The 15474-nt window shown below is 37.8% G+C and overlaps 1 protein-coding gene across 1 annotated transcript in view; it reads left to right on the forward strand.

Annotated features, from left to right (window-relative positions):
* Positions 1-9701: 9701 nt before the first annotated feature.
* Smp_176370 (hypothetical protein) overlaps positions 9702-15474 on the forward strand; it is a gene marked incomplete at its 5' end in the record, with an annotated part of 10546 nt that continues 4773 nt past the window's right edge. The window contains 3 exons of the mRNA XM_018794331.1: positions 9702-9996; positions 10096-10629; positions 11817-12178. Of these exons, the coding sequence (XP_018647065.1) occupies positions 9702-9996; positions 10096-10629; positions 11817-12178 (1191 nt within the window). The remainder of the gene's footprint in view (positions 9997-10095; positions 10630-11816; positions 12179-15474) is intronic.

Raw genomic sequence — 15474 nt, forward strand, 5'->3', positions numbered from 1 at the left:
AGTGAGCGTCTCTTAGCGACCGAGTATTGATAGATCCATCAAGCTGCCTGCTAATTTAATAACAAAAATTAGGAAGATAAATGTATCTAATACAACTACAATTTAGGGAAATAAGGCAATTTAATCTATATATGTAGAGAGCCTATAATGTCTGTAAGGGATGCGAATGTGTTGGTTTGTGTTAGATATGTGCAAGTGAAGGCTTCATCAATAAGTCTTACAAACGTAAGTAATTTATCGGAGGGGAGACTGTTCTATAATAATGCATACTTGATGGGGAAGGCGTTTCTCTAGCTTTTGATGAATAAAGTAGTCAGTGATCTTGAAGGCGTTGAAGTTTATCAGGATGATCTCATTGTTTACGGTTCTGATAAGGTAGTTCATCACCGAAGACATATTGCCTTATTGCGCCGTTTAATTGGTAAGAATATTATGGTGAATGCAAATAAATGTTCATTTTGTGTATCTAGTTTCTGATGCCTTGGATACCTAGTTGACAGTAATGGTTTTAGACCAGATATCAAACGACTAGCTCCACTGATAAATGCAACACCTCTGAAAAAACTTGAAGAACTACGGTCACCAGTGCGTGCTCCTCAATACCATTTCCGTTTTATCCTCAATTTTTGTTGTCATGCCAATTTTTTATTTATTATTCTGACATCCAATTCATTTGAATGGGGTGAGAAACAAGAGTCATGCTTTCGAAGTCTACTAAAGTTTTTTAAGGTGATGGTATTCTTCGGAATTACTCACCCAGTGTACATTCTGTACAATGTGCAATCACGATCTCAGTTAGCAATCATCTTCCAGATTGATTTCCTGTAATCATCTTGTGTGAATATCACGTTTCTTTCTGTTTGTGAGTTGAAAATCAATAATTTGTGTACTTTTTGATGCTTCAACGTTATTTTTAATAAGTGATTGTGATGATTAGAAATAATTTCATTGATGTACGGACCAGGACTTCCTGAAATAGTGCAATTCTCAGCAAATAGAGCTAGGTGATCACAAACGAATGTATTGTATTTAGAATTCGAAATCAGGCAGACATCAAATACAAATGAGTCATTAGTTCGTATTTTCACCACAAGTGCCACAGCTTAAGCTACAGTCTACGTTTCTGTAATCAGTTGTACATCTTCTGCTTAGGTTCATCAAGATACGACGGATATTCTAGTTCTACGACTAGCAACCAGTACTATCTTCTATAATCGATCGTTTCCGGACAAAGGAAATCAGAAGTCAGAGGAGAAGATGTAGGAATGATATATTTGATACGTTACCAATTATATCGAGAGGCGTTCGTTATTAGCTGACTATGGAAACGTAGGAGCTGTGTCCCACGTCGAGTTGCAACGTGATCTGGTACGGATGCATGACCGAAAGCCTTCGGTTAAACAAGTTCACTTAAACAACGTGGTCAGCATCCAATGTCGAACACTTAGAAAGCTATTGATTTTGGGGAATTATTTACAGCTACAACTCCATGGCAGAGAATTCATGAAAACTATTTTGGCGCATTTCTTGACAGGTTCTATGCACTTGCGACCGTTGATTCCCTTTTTAGTCAACCTAGAATTTTTCACTACACTGAATTGTGACTTCACAATCCTAGTATCACGATTGTTTAGTAATTATAATCTATAAAAGTTGATAGCAGTTCATTCGTTCAGATATAATGTGTTTTCATAAGAATAGTTTTCAAAGGAGCATGGCGTCCACGTTACATACAAGATCCAATCTCGACAAAAAGTGTATTAGGGTTTCGGTCGTGCTAAGTATTTATATAACGCAGCTTTTTAAGTTTATAGTTGTTATAAAGTAGGCTTGTGGAGCGCCTGGTTCGAACTATGACCTTGGGAAAGCGCGTTCGTCGAGTTTGTTCCAGACGTCAGAAGTTACATAGCTTCACCCTCATAGCAAGATTCTGAAGAGAAAAAAAAAGAAAAAGGAACCGAGGAGCAGCAAGGCATTTGGATATGAACGATAACCAATGCTTAACATTTATTAGTGGAACAGATGGAGGTATGATAAATTATTAGATTAAATTGATACTAGCTCATGTTGCTAGAGTGAACTGTGATTAGGTGCTACAGAGGAGAGAATGCAGTAATAAAGTACAATGAGTTGTGATATTTATCAAGGTGGAGTAGGTTCCAATGAAGAAGGGAAGTCAAGGTTGGAATGAGGAAGAACAGAGAGTGCATATAGAGAGTAGAGTGTTGAGTAAAATAGCAACCATATCCTTCACAGTCTGTATTTTTTCATCATCCGATGCCTGCCACACAGTTTTCATGTAAAAGTCCGAGTTAGCATGTTAAAGGTTGTCTTAGTAGAATAGTTAATCCAGCACAAAAATAAGAAACATGAGTCTGAATGGTGAGTGTAGGAGAACAATCTCAATATCACAGATTGATTGACTTGTTCTCATCCATAAAGAGCCTGATACAAACGAAATGTTCTGCCCCACAAACACGGGTGGATTGAAATCATCGCCATCAGTGCTTGCTGGTCAGTAACTCCACCCATCTATGGTGAGAATTTTGGAAAATGGGTGATTTAGATATACTCAGCCGACATGTTGATCAAATACAACTCTAGGAACAGGGTGAGTCTTTTGTAACCGTCAAAAGGCATAGAGCAATTATTGAAACTTTGGAAATCGATTGAGCGACACACAAAACGAAGCTTAAACTAATGGTAAATGACGAGATGTATTATTCAAAGGAAGAGACTGAACTGTAAAACTACATTTTTCCTTAAAACAGTCAGAGACCTATCAACTTATAGCTTTGCGCAAGGGAGCAGGCCATCTCGTACGTGTTACTGAATTTCCTCATTTCCTCTCTTCATTAGATAAAATGAGGCACTATTATCAGGAAGACAATCCGTCCAATTATATTCAGGGGCAGTTAAATGCTGAACTATTAGGATATGTCTTAAGATGAATATCATATGAAGTGTACTGAGATATTACCACGATGCTTGACCAGACGCCTTTAATAAGTAATGCTCGATAAGTTCGATATGATAAGTATCGGTTACAAATCCCTACAAAACCATCTGCTTCTATGAGATGTTTACCGTTATAGTTAAACACTATAATAACCCTGACGTTCTCCATTCCATCATCATTAGATTTAAAGATCTCACGGAAGGTGTGTTGGATTTATATACGTGTCTATACTGGGTGGCATAAATAATCAAGTATACTCAAAGGTAAAGGGAACCGTGGGTGTGCACTGCTGAGAAAACCCATACTAGAACGAAACAGTGCTTTCAGGTTTTCAATGGTAGTCTAGCTTGGATCGAATAGTGAATTCAACCGCGGAAATATTACGATCTCTACAAATTACCGTCCTAATAATAATTTATTGTTCCCAAGTTCAAAGGCCACGATAAAGAATCACTACGCTTGATGTATAAATATCGATAAACAGGATATTGACGAGGGGCTTTATGATTATTGATAACACTTTCTGAAACGCAGTCATCTAATGCCGCAAGTTATGCCTCGTTTTCTATTTAGAAAGAGCCAAAATGTTGGTTGTAGTGGGTTTTTATTCGGATCGAGGAACAGAACGGTTGTTGAGCTCTCACCGCTTAGTGTAGGGTTATAAGAAGTATAATGCCCGTGCGAAATAATGAAATAAGTAAATACTTGAGCTGTAATGTTTTGATGTTACCAGGATGTTTTAGATCAACTATTATCCACCTTACTTGAGTTGGGACTTAAGCTTCCTCCTATAACCAACTTCCATAGGAAGGTTGGTTCGACCAATTTGTTAAATTAACTTATATCAGTTAAATGACGCATTACTAACTCTCTCAATGTTTGACTTTATTTTACAACCAGTGACGACCACCACTCAATCAATCTCCATAAATAGTTTATAGTTTCCACCTACTTATTTTACTAGCTTGTTATTTTATGTCGGCATCACCTACCTTCTTTCTACAAGTTATCGCACATGACTTGTACGTGCCCTCTACATGGAAAGCAGAGCCAGCAAGGGAAAGTAAGGAGAGAAAATGAAATATGAATATCTGAGGAAGTGCAGCGACCAGGTTGCCCAACACCATGTTGACGAGATACGATTTTCCCATGATCTATCCGACTGTCAAGTGTTTACTCACCTGAGGTGAATACTGGTCCACTCGTGACAGTTAGAGTATAAACTACATAGCCCTGGGAGCTATGAATTAGCATATTAATTCTACTGCTTTTACCCATTGTGCACACTAGAAATATTTCGATGCGAACACTATCTGCTTGTATTGTAATTAGGATGACTGTAGTATTGCGAAAAAGGCGTTATAGATTATGCTGATTTACCCTGATTTTTTGATGGCCTGTTTTTACTTAAATTTCGCATACCTAATTTTGCCAATGGAAGAAACAGTGTTATGCTACTCAGAGCAGTTGATGTATGGGTCTATGCTAGTTAGATGAAAATGGTGTAATCTGGTGTACGCCGAAATTACATCTCGCGATAAACACCAAGTATGGGTTACCCTAAACTGGTATTAGGGTAGTGGGACTGGGTTGTTGACTCTATGGAAAAAATCCACAGGAAATTTAACAATAACAGTACTCGGGTGAACGTAATTTAAAATTTAAAATAAGCTCATGAAGTTAAATAACAGTTTTGAAAAGTTTAACTAGATTCGCATGAACTTCAAATAATATGACGAAATAGTACTTATTTTATCAAGTTTAGAACCTCGACAAGACACTAGCAGGAACTCGCATTCACAGCATGTGGTGCATCATTGTTATAGTTTTAGGAGCGGAATAAAATATTTAAGTGTACAATGAATACATTGGTTATCTATCACAATCTGAAATGTCAGTTCTGTTTATTGGACACTGAATGTTCACTTTGCCTTGGTAGCGCTCTCTGAAATAATTCGTCTACGATGTCAGATTCGTCCGATGTGACCGAAGTGGATGAATCTTGGAAAGTTAACCTTGAAATCGCACTGTTAGGTAATCTCAGATGTTTGTCTTTCAATGTTTATTCAACGATTTTGAGATTGGTACTTAAAGAGATATCTTGGTAATAAAATACGTCAACTTTATCTAACAATCATAAATATAATTATGTTTTATTTCGGGCTGGTCTAGTCAGTATGAATCTGTTGTGGGCCCCAGTTATTTCACAAAGAATATAACTCCTTGGATTCTCGTATCAGTAAGCTCTCAAGCTCTCAGCGCCAGCGCATCCCAGAGGATTATTTCGTTCAGCTTTTTTAAATGTAAATAACGGAATATAATTGTTTGCTGAGGATAAAACTGTATGGAAGACGTACGGCTAACAGCGTTAAAAATGTAGGCCTCTGACATTCGTTTCCACATTAAACCAGAACGATGCATGTTAGCTATAAGATGACATAGGAGCTGTTTCATTTTCAGCGTAGGAAACGTATGTGCTGAATGAAATATTAACCGCATAATATGACTGTGGTATAGAGTAGCTTATAATTCACTGCACCACTCATATTAATTTCTGTAATCTATCTTCATGAGATTAAATTTCGAGCAATTTTCTGTTTATGCTTGGTCACATTACGTTATTTCGTGTCGAAATATTGATGTCATAATGGTTTTTCGCTCACAAATCGACTGGTGATTTAAAAAATTAACCATTTTCTAAGTACTTAAAATTTTGTAAAAACCAGTTGCTATGGTGTTGACAATAATAATGGAAGTAATAAGTTTTTTTTAATATTTTCACAACATAGCAAACTCACTTTGTCATAAAACTAACGAGATAAGGATATTCCGCAAGTATATTTATCATCAGTTGCACCAGGTATAGTCAGTTTGCTTAATTTTTTTGTCATGTTCAGACAGGCGTTTGTAGTTTTATTACTGTTGAGCGTATTGACAGTTAAACCAGGAATCACAAAAATAAGTGGTAGTAGAATACATATAATGTTTTAATGTCAATATGTCAGATACACAACGGGTTACCTGGAGATGTCTTTTTCAATAATTACTTTGCCGAGAAATTTTGCTTGTCCCAGAATTATGTAGTTTCAAAACTCACTATAGCTTCAGATATCTGACTTATGTCCTTGAGGAGTAAAATGGTGTTGATGTCCAAATTACCATTAAAAATTTTACAACTAAGCTATCTAACCTAGGGTCGTGCGATGAGAAGATGAAGGTTATCAGGGTTATTCGTCTTATCGCGTCATCTTACTTTATCAAAGTGACTAATTGTTTTAAACAAGGGTACTCAATACTACCAAATTATACATTTAGTAATCGTAAATACCAATCCAAATTAAACCTCCTGTATAACAGTTCACTAAAGAATAATCCAAACAAACTATTTTATTAAATAAAATAATTTTCCTATAACGACTATTAGTTCGGAGGTTAGTGTCAACAATCTAACAGGTTAGGCACCAAAATATAAGATATGTTATCTGGATCATTTTCAACGCATGAGTCAGTCAGACTGACTAACTGAATGGATGACTGAACAATACCATTTTCTCAAATTTTATTCAGTTATCTATACTGTTAAAGTAGACTGTTGAGTTCGTTTGATAATTTTTTTCGAATGTTAAATTTTACATCATAACCTAATCACTACCTTTAAAATGCAATAGCAGCAACCACTTTTTGGCGTTTATATTGAACACATTGATACTGTTTACTAAACTCTTTAAATTGAAATTGACTCGTTACCGGTCTTCAACATTAAACAGGATATAATCAGCTCGAATGTTCTGTGCGACGAAATAGAGAAAATTTCATTTTTTCAAGCATTCCTTTTTTCTAAACCCGACCGCTGCTGCGGGCTACAATGGCTGGAACAAATGTTCCTCAAGATCCCACCACGCCAAGCAGGTCGGTTGATGAGAGATAAGACTAAAGCAGCAAACCCAAGATCCGAAGGCGAAGTCGTACTGCTGATTGTACAGAGGTGTGACGACAGTAAGGTGTTTCTTTCAGACAACCAGCATAACAGCGATGCTGTCTTTCCACAAGGAGGGGTGGGGTTAGAAAAGGTCGACCCTAAAAATGCACACCTCGCCTTAATCCACGGATACTCATCTCCGTCGGTAACGTCTAAACAAGTACGAAGCTAACACGAAAATTACTCACAAAAAGGTCGTGTGTGACCGACCTCAAGCAGTTGTCCCTCGGGCACTGCGGTTACGCTCTCAAGTCACTGTAAAACAACTTTAACCAAAATTCCTTTTCAGGTACCTCCAGAAAACCCCACCACGGTGTGAGCAACCGGGAAGTGATAACCACCCTCATACCTCTAACAGTACTGTATTCATAATCGATCTCCCCCTTCAATTCCTATTACTCCTCCAGCTCGACTTTCAACTCAAACCTCTCTCTTTTGACTTTCTCCTCAAGTGTCACTATGGTCAATGATTCTACGGCACGGAACACCGTCGTAGGTTTACCGAAACCTCGTACACACCCTATGTCAAATCAGCCAGCAGACTTTCTTATCCAAAACCCTAGAATCTCGTACCATTGATGTATGCTGTGTCTCCGAAACACATACAAGATCCTAGTGTGATCATTCACTTGACCTCACCTCGCCAAAAACGGGGAGCCGATGAGATACACGCCGTTTATCTGGGGACACGATGGCTAGTTCTTGTGGACTGGCGGGTGGAGGCATAGCACTGAGTCCAAAGGCAGAACAAGCACTATTAGAATAGATCCCTGTTAACAGTCGCTCCGTAAAAACTCGGAAAAATAGGAACACACGTCGGTGCCTTTTCGTCATTTCTGTCTTTACTCTCACTGACTGCAGCCTGGATGAAATTAAAGATGACTTTTACTGAAAGCTTCCTAAACTTCTCCAAAAAGCTAAACACTCAAACATGGTACTAGTCGCAGGTGACTTTAATACCTAAGTAGGTAGCATAAACCAAACAGAAAGATATTTAGGTGGGTATTTTGGTATTCCGGCTCAACGAACAAGTAATGGTGATCGTCTACCGCAACTGTGCTCAGACAATCGTTTATTTCTAACAAGCACTAGTTTTAAGCCTAAGGAGAGATATCGTCTAACATGGCGACCACCTGTACCAAACCAACAATGGACTCAAATGGACCATATTGTCATCAGTCATCGTTCAATAGGCTCGATGGGAGACTGTCGCTCGTTCTGGAATACATGTTTACACTGATCATGCTCTAATATGAGCACACATTTGCTTGCGCCTCACTGAGCTCAGAAAAACCACATTAAGAAGATCCATCAGAGTCGAACTCAGTGACGAGAAAGTCAAAGGTAAATTCTAGGAAATACTGAAGTCACATTTAGGCAGTTCTGAAAACGAGGCTGACCCAGATGTTGCTTGTAAAGATATACGAACATCTATAAAAACAGCAGCGACACCCATTGGTGATTCGAATCAAAGGGTTACGTAAATCCAAAGGATTTCTACTAAGTCTAGACTTAAAAGCAGTATTTGACTCCATAGACCTTGAGGTTCTGTGGCAGTGTCTGCCATTGAAAGGTGTACCTCAAAGGTACATAAACCTTGCGAGGGCTCTTTACTTAAACACTACCAGTCGAGTCGGAGCTTATTGGTAGACTGTCATTTGATATTGCAACTTCAAGTGGCGTCCGACAAGACTGTCCATTATCTCTATTTTTGTTCAATTTCTTCATAGAACTACTGCTAAGAATTAAGTTCCCGTAGTCTAAATTTTTGGGAATCAGTCTCCTTCCAGGAGGTCTGCTTATTGACTTAGAATACTCAGATAATATAGTCGTGTTTGAAGACACTGATAAAATACAGAGTCTTTTGATAGCACTGAGCAACAATCCCAGGATGTTGGGGTTGCATTTCTGCAATCCTAAATGCAAATTATTACATCCGAACTGGCCTGCGTCAACACGTAACCTAAGGATAGGAAGTGAAGTATTCGAACGTTCCTGGCAGTCGTCTATGTTGCACTGTACGTATTTCTAAGTTATCTATCCAGTGAAGTTAAAGGAGACTAAAATTTTGGTTTGTATAATATCCAACGACACAATAAAAACATTTTACTGGATCATTTTCCTGTAAATTGTATACACATAGCTGATGTTAACAAGAGCTGTTTCTCTGTAAACTAATAAATGGCGGTTGGTTTTTATTTAGGCTTCCATTTAAGCGACGAAACCATGAATTCTCCTTTTAAACACTACTAAGCAATTCATGACTACAGTCCATGGGCCGCCTGGTCGCTGTGTGAAACCGCTCTATCAACCGAACTTAAGTGGAAGACTCATATTTACAGTCAATAGGTTTCTAATATACCAGACATTTTGAGAAAGTTATCTTTGTAATGATGACCGTGTTATCGATCGCTATGGATGACCTTCAATTTTGGATACGTGTTTCACGTCAAAGTTATTAACTTTTTTACTCTTGGGTTAAGAAATGACAAGTTTCGTCCCCTTGAATTGTTGATTAAGTAAGAAACTCTTCTGTCGGAAACCAGATATCAAAATATATTTTGAAAATAATATCGAACTAGTTGTTCGAGACAAATGTATGAAATGACATTGCTCTGATAACAGGAAATACAAATTGGTTATCATCATTACTTTTATTGATCCAGAAGTAAACGTTATGTTAGGAATTCAAAATGTTTTTGTTTGATAAGGGTACATATATAGTAAATTAGAAAAACTTGACATCCTTAAAAATCTGTTACCATGGGCAGAACAATTACCCTTTTTAATGACTTCTGCTTTGTTTATTATGGTTTTATCACTGCCTCGTTTTTTTCAGAGGATGCTGACATTTTTCGGATTCGGGATATCTGTGCCATGCGTCCTGTCCCTGAAAACCTACGCCCTGACGTTTGGCGCATATGTCTAAGGTTGGACACCCAGTCGCAAGCCATGGCTACATTTAGCGATGTTTTTGAATTAGAAAATCAGTCGCAACTTCACGAAGATTGTGAATTGGCTTCTGAGGAGTTATCTAATCGTTTGACCGAAGAGCACAGTCTTAAACAGTCAAAAAATATTTCTAATCTATCAGTGAACAGTGATAATGATGATTCAGATCTAGAAGCGTCATCCCTCAATGTGTTCCTTCCGCCAGCTGCAAAGATATCTGGTGATTTGGAATCTGTTTTAACACATTTCGCTCAGACTTATTGTCTGAAATATAGTTCAAGCAACGGTTGGGTATCGATACTTAAAGTACTTTTCATTGTCCTGAAACCGACCAGTCGGTCGGAACTGTATGCGAGTTTTGTTTCATTCTATCATCGTTTCGTTGCTACGGGAGTAAATATTGATCAGTGTGTAAGCATAGTTTTCCGTTTGTTGTTGCAATATCATGAACCAAAGTTATGCAGCTTTTTGGATTCATTAAAAATTAGTCCTGAAAGTTATTTCATACCATGGATGTCAAGTCTTTTTGCTGATTTTATATCAGAAGATGTTATACCATCCCTATGGGATTTGTACTTCTTAAAGTCGGACCCTTTGCTTGTCTTCTATATTGGTTTACTACTTATTGTTAATGCCAAGTCCGTTCTACTTAACCAACAGTTCGATAGCACTGAGGACAATGAAAATAATTCAAATACAAATAATTTACTTTCGTATACTAATGATCAGACATTTTTCGGTAAGTGTGAACTTTGAATATTCTCTATTTTCCCTTCAAATATAAATGAATTACTTATTTATAATTAGCCATAAGATCGTCTAACCTCAAGTCAAGTGAAAGCTTGACTTAATTTTTCCAGGCTCCAGACTTTCTGTTCGTGAGTTGTCAATTTAAAGACCACGTATCTATTTCTGTTTTTCTGTTTGATTCATTTCTCAAATAACAAATAAAACTCAATCTCGTAGGTCTGTTTTAAGTATGGATGCTAAGTTGGATTTACTATCTACTAATTAGCTGTCATTGTGGCTTTTTTGATCGTAATATTATCAAATAAAATTAATGAGAATAGTTTATTTCTAATATACACCAGACTTCAATTAAAAGTTTATTCGAAGAAGTAATTTTGTGGGACTTTAATTATTTTAGAAGCTCACTCTTTTGACTTTGATTAAACTAAATACATTATTGTCTCCTGGGAAACACTTTATAATCCAACTGTTTATTCAGCATTTAATCATTCGACTTAGTTTTCGGTGTACGGTAGTCACTGTTAAATATCATATGTGAGCACCCTCTTCACCCTCAATTTAGTCGAGTTCACAGGTTCCGGTTATCTAGCGGAAATTATAGGACATCCATCTGCGAGTAAAAACTATTTTCGCTCGTACTTAATATTTCCATACCATTCAAATCATAGTAACTCATCTATGGACGACTATCTTACAAATTCGTTACATATATTTAGTGTTAACTATTAGAAAATCATACAGGGTTATCTAAAATAACTTTTTCCAGTTGTGTTACAAGTATAATCTTGCGAAGTGTAGTAAAGATCTCATCACCACAACTAACCATTTCTGTGTTTCCCAAATCATTATATTTTTTTCTGTTATAGTATAATATTTAATGCAAGTTATTTTAAATTTGGACTTTGTGTCACTTATAGAATTTTAGAGATTTTTTCACTATTACATGTTAAAGTTACGTGATATCAGTATAGAATTTGTATATATATATATATATATATATATATATATATATATATATTTAGGGGGTTAATGGTAAGTCTGGTTAGCATCTCAAGCTTTATTTGTGTACTTTATACTATTGGCTGATTTCCTTTCTTTTCTTGCTTTTAGAAAAGGTTAGGAATTTAATAATTAGTCTTCCTAAACCTATGTGTGTTGGTGATTTGACAAGTTTAGTTGATATTATAGAAGTTTTCATCAATAACACGCCGATTTCTTTTCGGTCTCGATACCTTCCTATACTTTTTGGCAACGCTCAAATTGAGTCAGAACGTTCAGTTTTATTCGATGCCTTATGCATGCCGATTACTATTCAAGAAGTCCTCGATGCTCAATCAATTTGCCTACAAGATTATGGTCTTAATAATTCGTCCATTACACTATCAGATAACCCATCTGACTCGACACCTGATCTTCGCTATCTTCTTGTTGATTGTCGTCCTGCAGAGCAATATAATGCTGGGCACTTACCAACTGCTTTTTTCCTGGACTCATCTTTGATTATGTCTGAACCCTTAAAATTTCAAAATGCCGTTAAGGTTAGTTTACTACATGTGATTACGGTTGAATTAAAAAAGTGAGTATTTAACCACATTGAACAATCGCATTGTAATTATCGTTATATCCTATTTTCACCTCTTATTTTTAGTACTAAGGTTAATTTTGAATAGTTTGTTGTTTGGGCTACTAATGTATCAGGAATATGTATTTAAAAAAGTTGAACATTAACTGAAAATAGATCATAGTGACTAATTAGTACCTAGTTTTTATATTTAATTTTGAAAATCCTGTTTTGGCTTCATTCATTCTTCCTATTTACCTACTTTTCGACATTTGTTTCTTTTTCATCGTGATAGTTAGAATTACGATAGCTCTCAGGATTTGTGTTCATTATTTTTAATATCTAAAACTTCCAGTTAGTCAGATTGAATAATTTAATTAGTATGATAATTTTAGAAAGTAATTTCTAACTTTCCATTAAATTTAATTGGAATAGAATAAAGCGAATGACTGAACCAGAATTCCTTTTTATTTTTATGAGTTCTTCTTAGACGCTTATAATTTTAATCCGCCTACCCAGAAGAGAGGATAATAGTATATTACCTAAAAATGTTTGCTCTAGTTTTAAATTTTCAGTTGTATTTGCTCTTAAAATTATCATTCGGACATAGATTAGACTTTGGGTCCCGATCGTTGCTGCTACCTTGACGTGGTGGTCGGGCTTGCCTATCGTGATGAAGCAATCGAGCTATGCTGGCTGGAACAATCGTTCCTCGAGGTCCTACCATGCCAGACAGGTCGGTTGAAGAGCGGTGAGACTAAAAGCAGCAAACCCAAGGTCCGAAGGCGAAGTCGTACTGCTGACCGTACAGAGGTGTGACAGCAGTAAGGTGTTTCCTTCAGACAACCAGCATGACAGCGATGCTGCCTTCCCACAAGGAGGGGTGGGGTTAGAAAAGGTCGACCCTAAAAATGCACACCTCACCTTATCCCACGGATATCCGTCTCCGGCGGTAAGGTTTTTTTTTGAAGAACGGAGCTAACACAAAAACTACCCACAAAAAGGTCGTGTGTGACCGACCTCAAGCAGTTGTCCCTTGGGCACTGCGGTCACGCTCTCAGGTCATTAAGACCACTTCTAACCCAATTTCCTTTTCAGGTACCTCTAGAAGAATCCTTCCACGGTGTGGGCAACGGGGAAGTGATAACTGCCCTCATACCTCTAACAACACTCAAGACCACTGTATTCATAATCAATCTCCTTCTTCACTTCCTACTATTCCTTCTACCTTGACTTTCAACACTAAACTTCCTGTTCTGGTTTCCTCCTCAAGTGTCACCATGGCCAACGATTCTAGTGCGCGAAACGCTGTCCCAGGTCTACTAAAACCTCGCTCCAAACTACACATTGGAGCCTTCAACGTACGTACCCTATGCCAAATCGGTCAACAGGCCTCCTTAGCTAAAACCCTAGAATCTCGTACCATTGATGTATGCTGTGTCTCCGAAACACGCATACAGGATCCCAGTGTGGTCATTCACTTGACCTCACCTCGCCAAAATGGACAGCCGACGAAATACACCCTCCGTGTATCTGGCGACCCGTTGGCTAGTTCTCGTGGACTTGCAGGTGTAGGCATAGCACTAAGTACAAGGGCAGAACAGGCACTACTAGAATGGATCCCCGTTAACAGTCGCCTGTGTGCTGTCCGGCTAAATGGCTCCGTAAGAACTCGGAAGGATAGGGACACACGTCGTTGCCTTTTCGTCGTTTCTGCCTACGCTCCCACTGACTGCAGCCATGATGAAGTAAAAGATGACTTTTACAGAAAACTCTCTGAGCTTCTTCAGAAAGCTAAGCGCTCAGACATAGTAGTCGTAGCGGGTGACTTTAATGCCCAGGTAGGCAGCTTAAATCAAACAGAAAGACATTTAGGTGGGTGTTTTAGTATTCCGGCTCAACGAACCGATAATGGTGATCGTCTGTTGCAACTATGCTCAGACAATCGTTTATTTTTAGCAAGCACTAATTTTAAACATAAGGAGAGACATCGTCTAACATGGCGACCACCTGCACCAAACCAACGATGGACTCAAATAGACCATATTGTCATCAGTCATCGTTGGAGAGGCTCAATAGAAGATTGTCGCTCGTATTGGAATACTTGTTTAGACTCTGATCACGCTTTAATACGAGCGCGCATTTGTCTGCGCCTCAATGGACGCAGGAAAATTACACTAAGAAGACCCATTAGGATTGAACTGGAGGACGAGAAAGCCAAATGCGAATTCCAGAAACAACTGAGTTCACATCTAGGCAGTTCTGTAAACGAGACTGACCCAGATGCTGCTTGGAAAGACATACGAACAGCTGTGGAAACAGCAGTCACATCTATTAGTCATTTAAACCATAGGGCTCCAAAAAACCAGTGGATTTCCTCTAAGTCTATTTCACCGATGGATTCGCGTAAACTCATCCCATCAGGCTCTGAACACGACGAAGAGCGTAAAGAAATTAGATCTAGGTTAACTAAAAGTCTAAGGAACGATCGTGAGCAGTGGTGGGCAACGAAAGCAAAAGAGATGGAAAAGGCAGCGGCTGTAGGCAACACCAGGCAACTATTCAGACTAATAAAAGAAACCGGAATTAAGAAGTCAAGTGTAAGTGAGACAATCTCCGAAAAAGACGGAACCCTTATCTGCTCTCAACCTAAACGTTTAGAACGATGGGCGGAACACTTTAAGGAGCAGTTTAGCTGGCCTTCAGCTACTGCACAACTACCCACTATTCCCAGAAAACCTGAATGGAACATTGAGGTAGGCCCCCCGACCCTACTTGAAGTTCAAAAGGCTATAAGTAATCTGAAACGAGGAAAAGCAGCTGGTCCTGATGGATTGGCTCCAGAGGTCTTTAAATATGGTGGTCCAATTTTAGCGATTAGGTTGACTAATATTCTGGCTAAAATCTGGGAGACGGATGTAATCCCATCCGACTGGTCACAATCACTGATTGTCCCAATATATAAAAAGGGGTCCAAATCATCCTGCGATAACCATAGAGGGAGATTTATCCTGAACTAATAATTATCTGTCTACAAAACTAACAAAAATCACAATTCATCAACAAGTACTTCAACTGTAAAAAGTATCTAAATCTCATCCTTTGACCAACAGATATTTATGGTGATTACTTAACTACATATAGAGTGTGTTATTTCACAAAGTGATTAAATAATTATGCATACTTTAATAGTGAAAATAAAGCTTTTTAGTTACAAAGTTAGAACAGTGCTATATCATAGTCTTACTATCGAAAATTGCCTGTATTAACAGA

This window comes from Schistosoma mansoni, assembly GCF_000237925.1.
Source record: "Schistosoma mansoni, WGS project CABG00000000 data, supercontig 0186, strain Puerto Rico, whole genome shotgun sequence".
NCBI classification, from domain to species: Eukaryota; Metazoa; Platyhelminthes; class Trematoda; order Strigeidida; family Schistosomatidae; genus Schistosoma; species Schistosoma mansoni.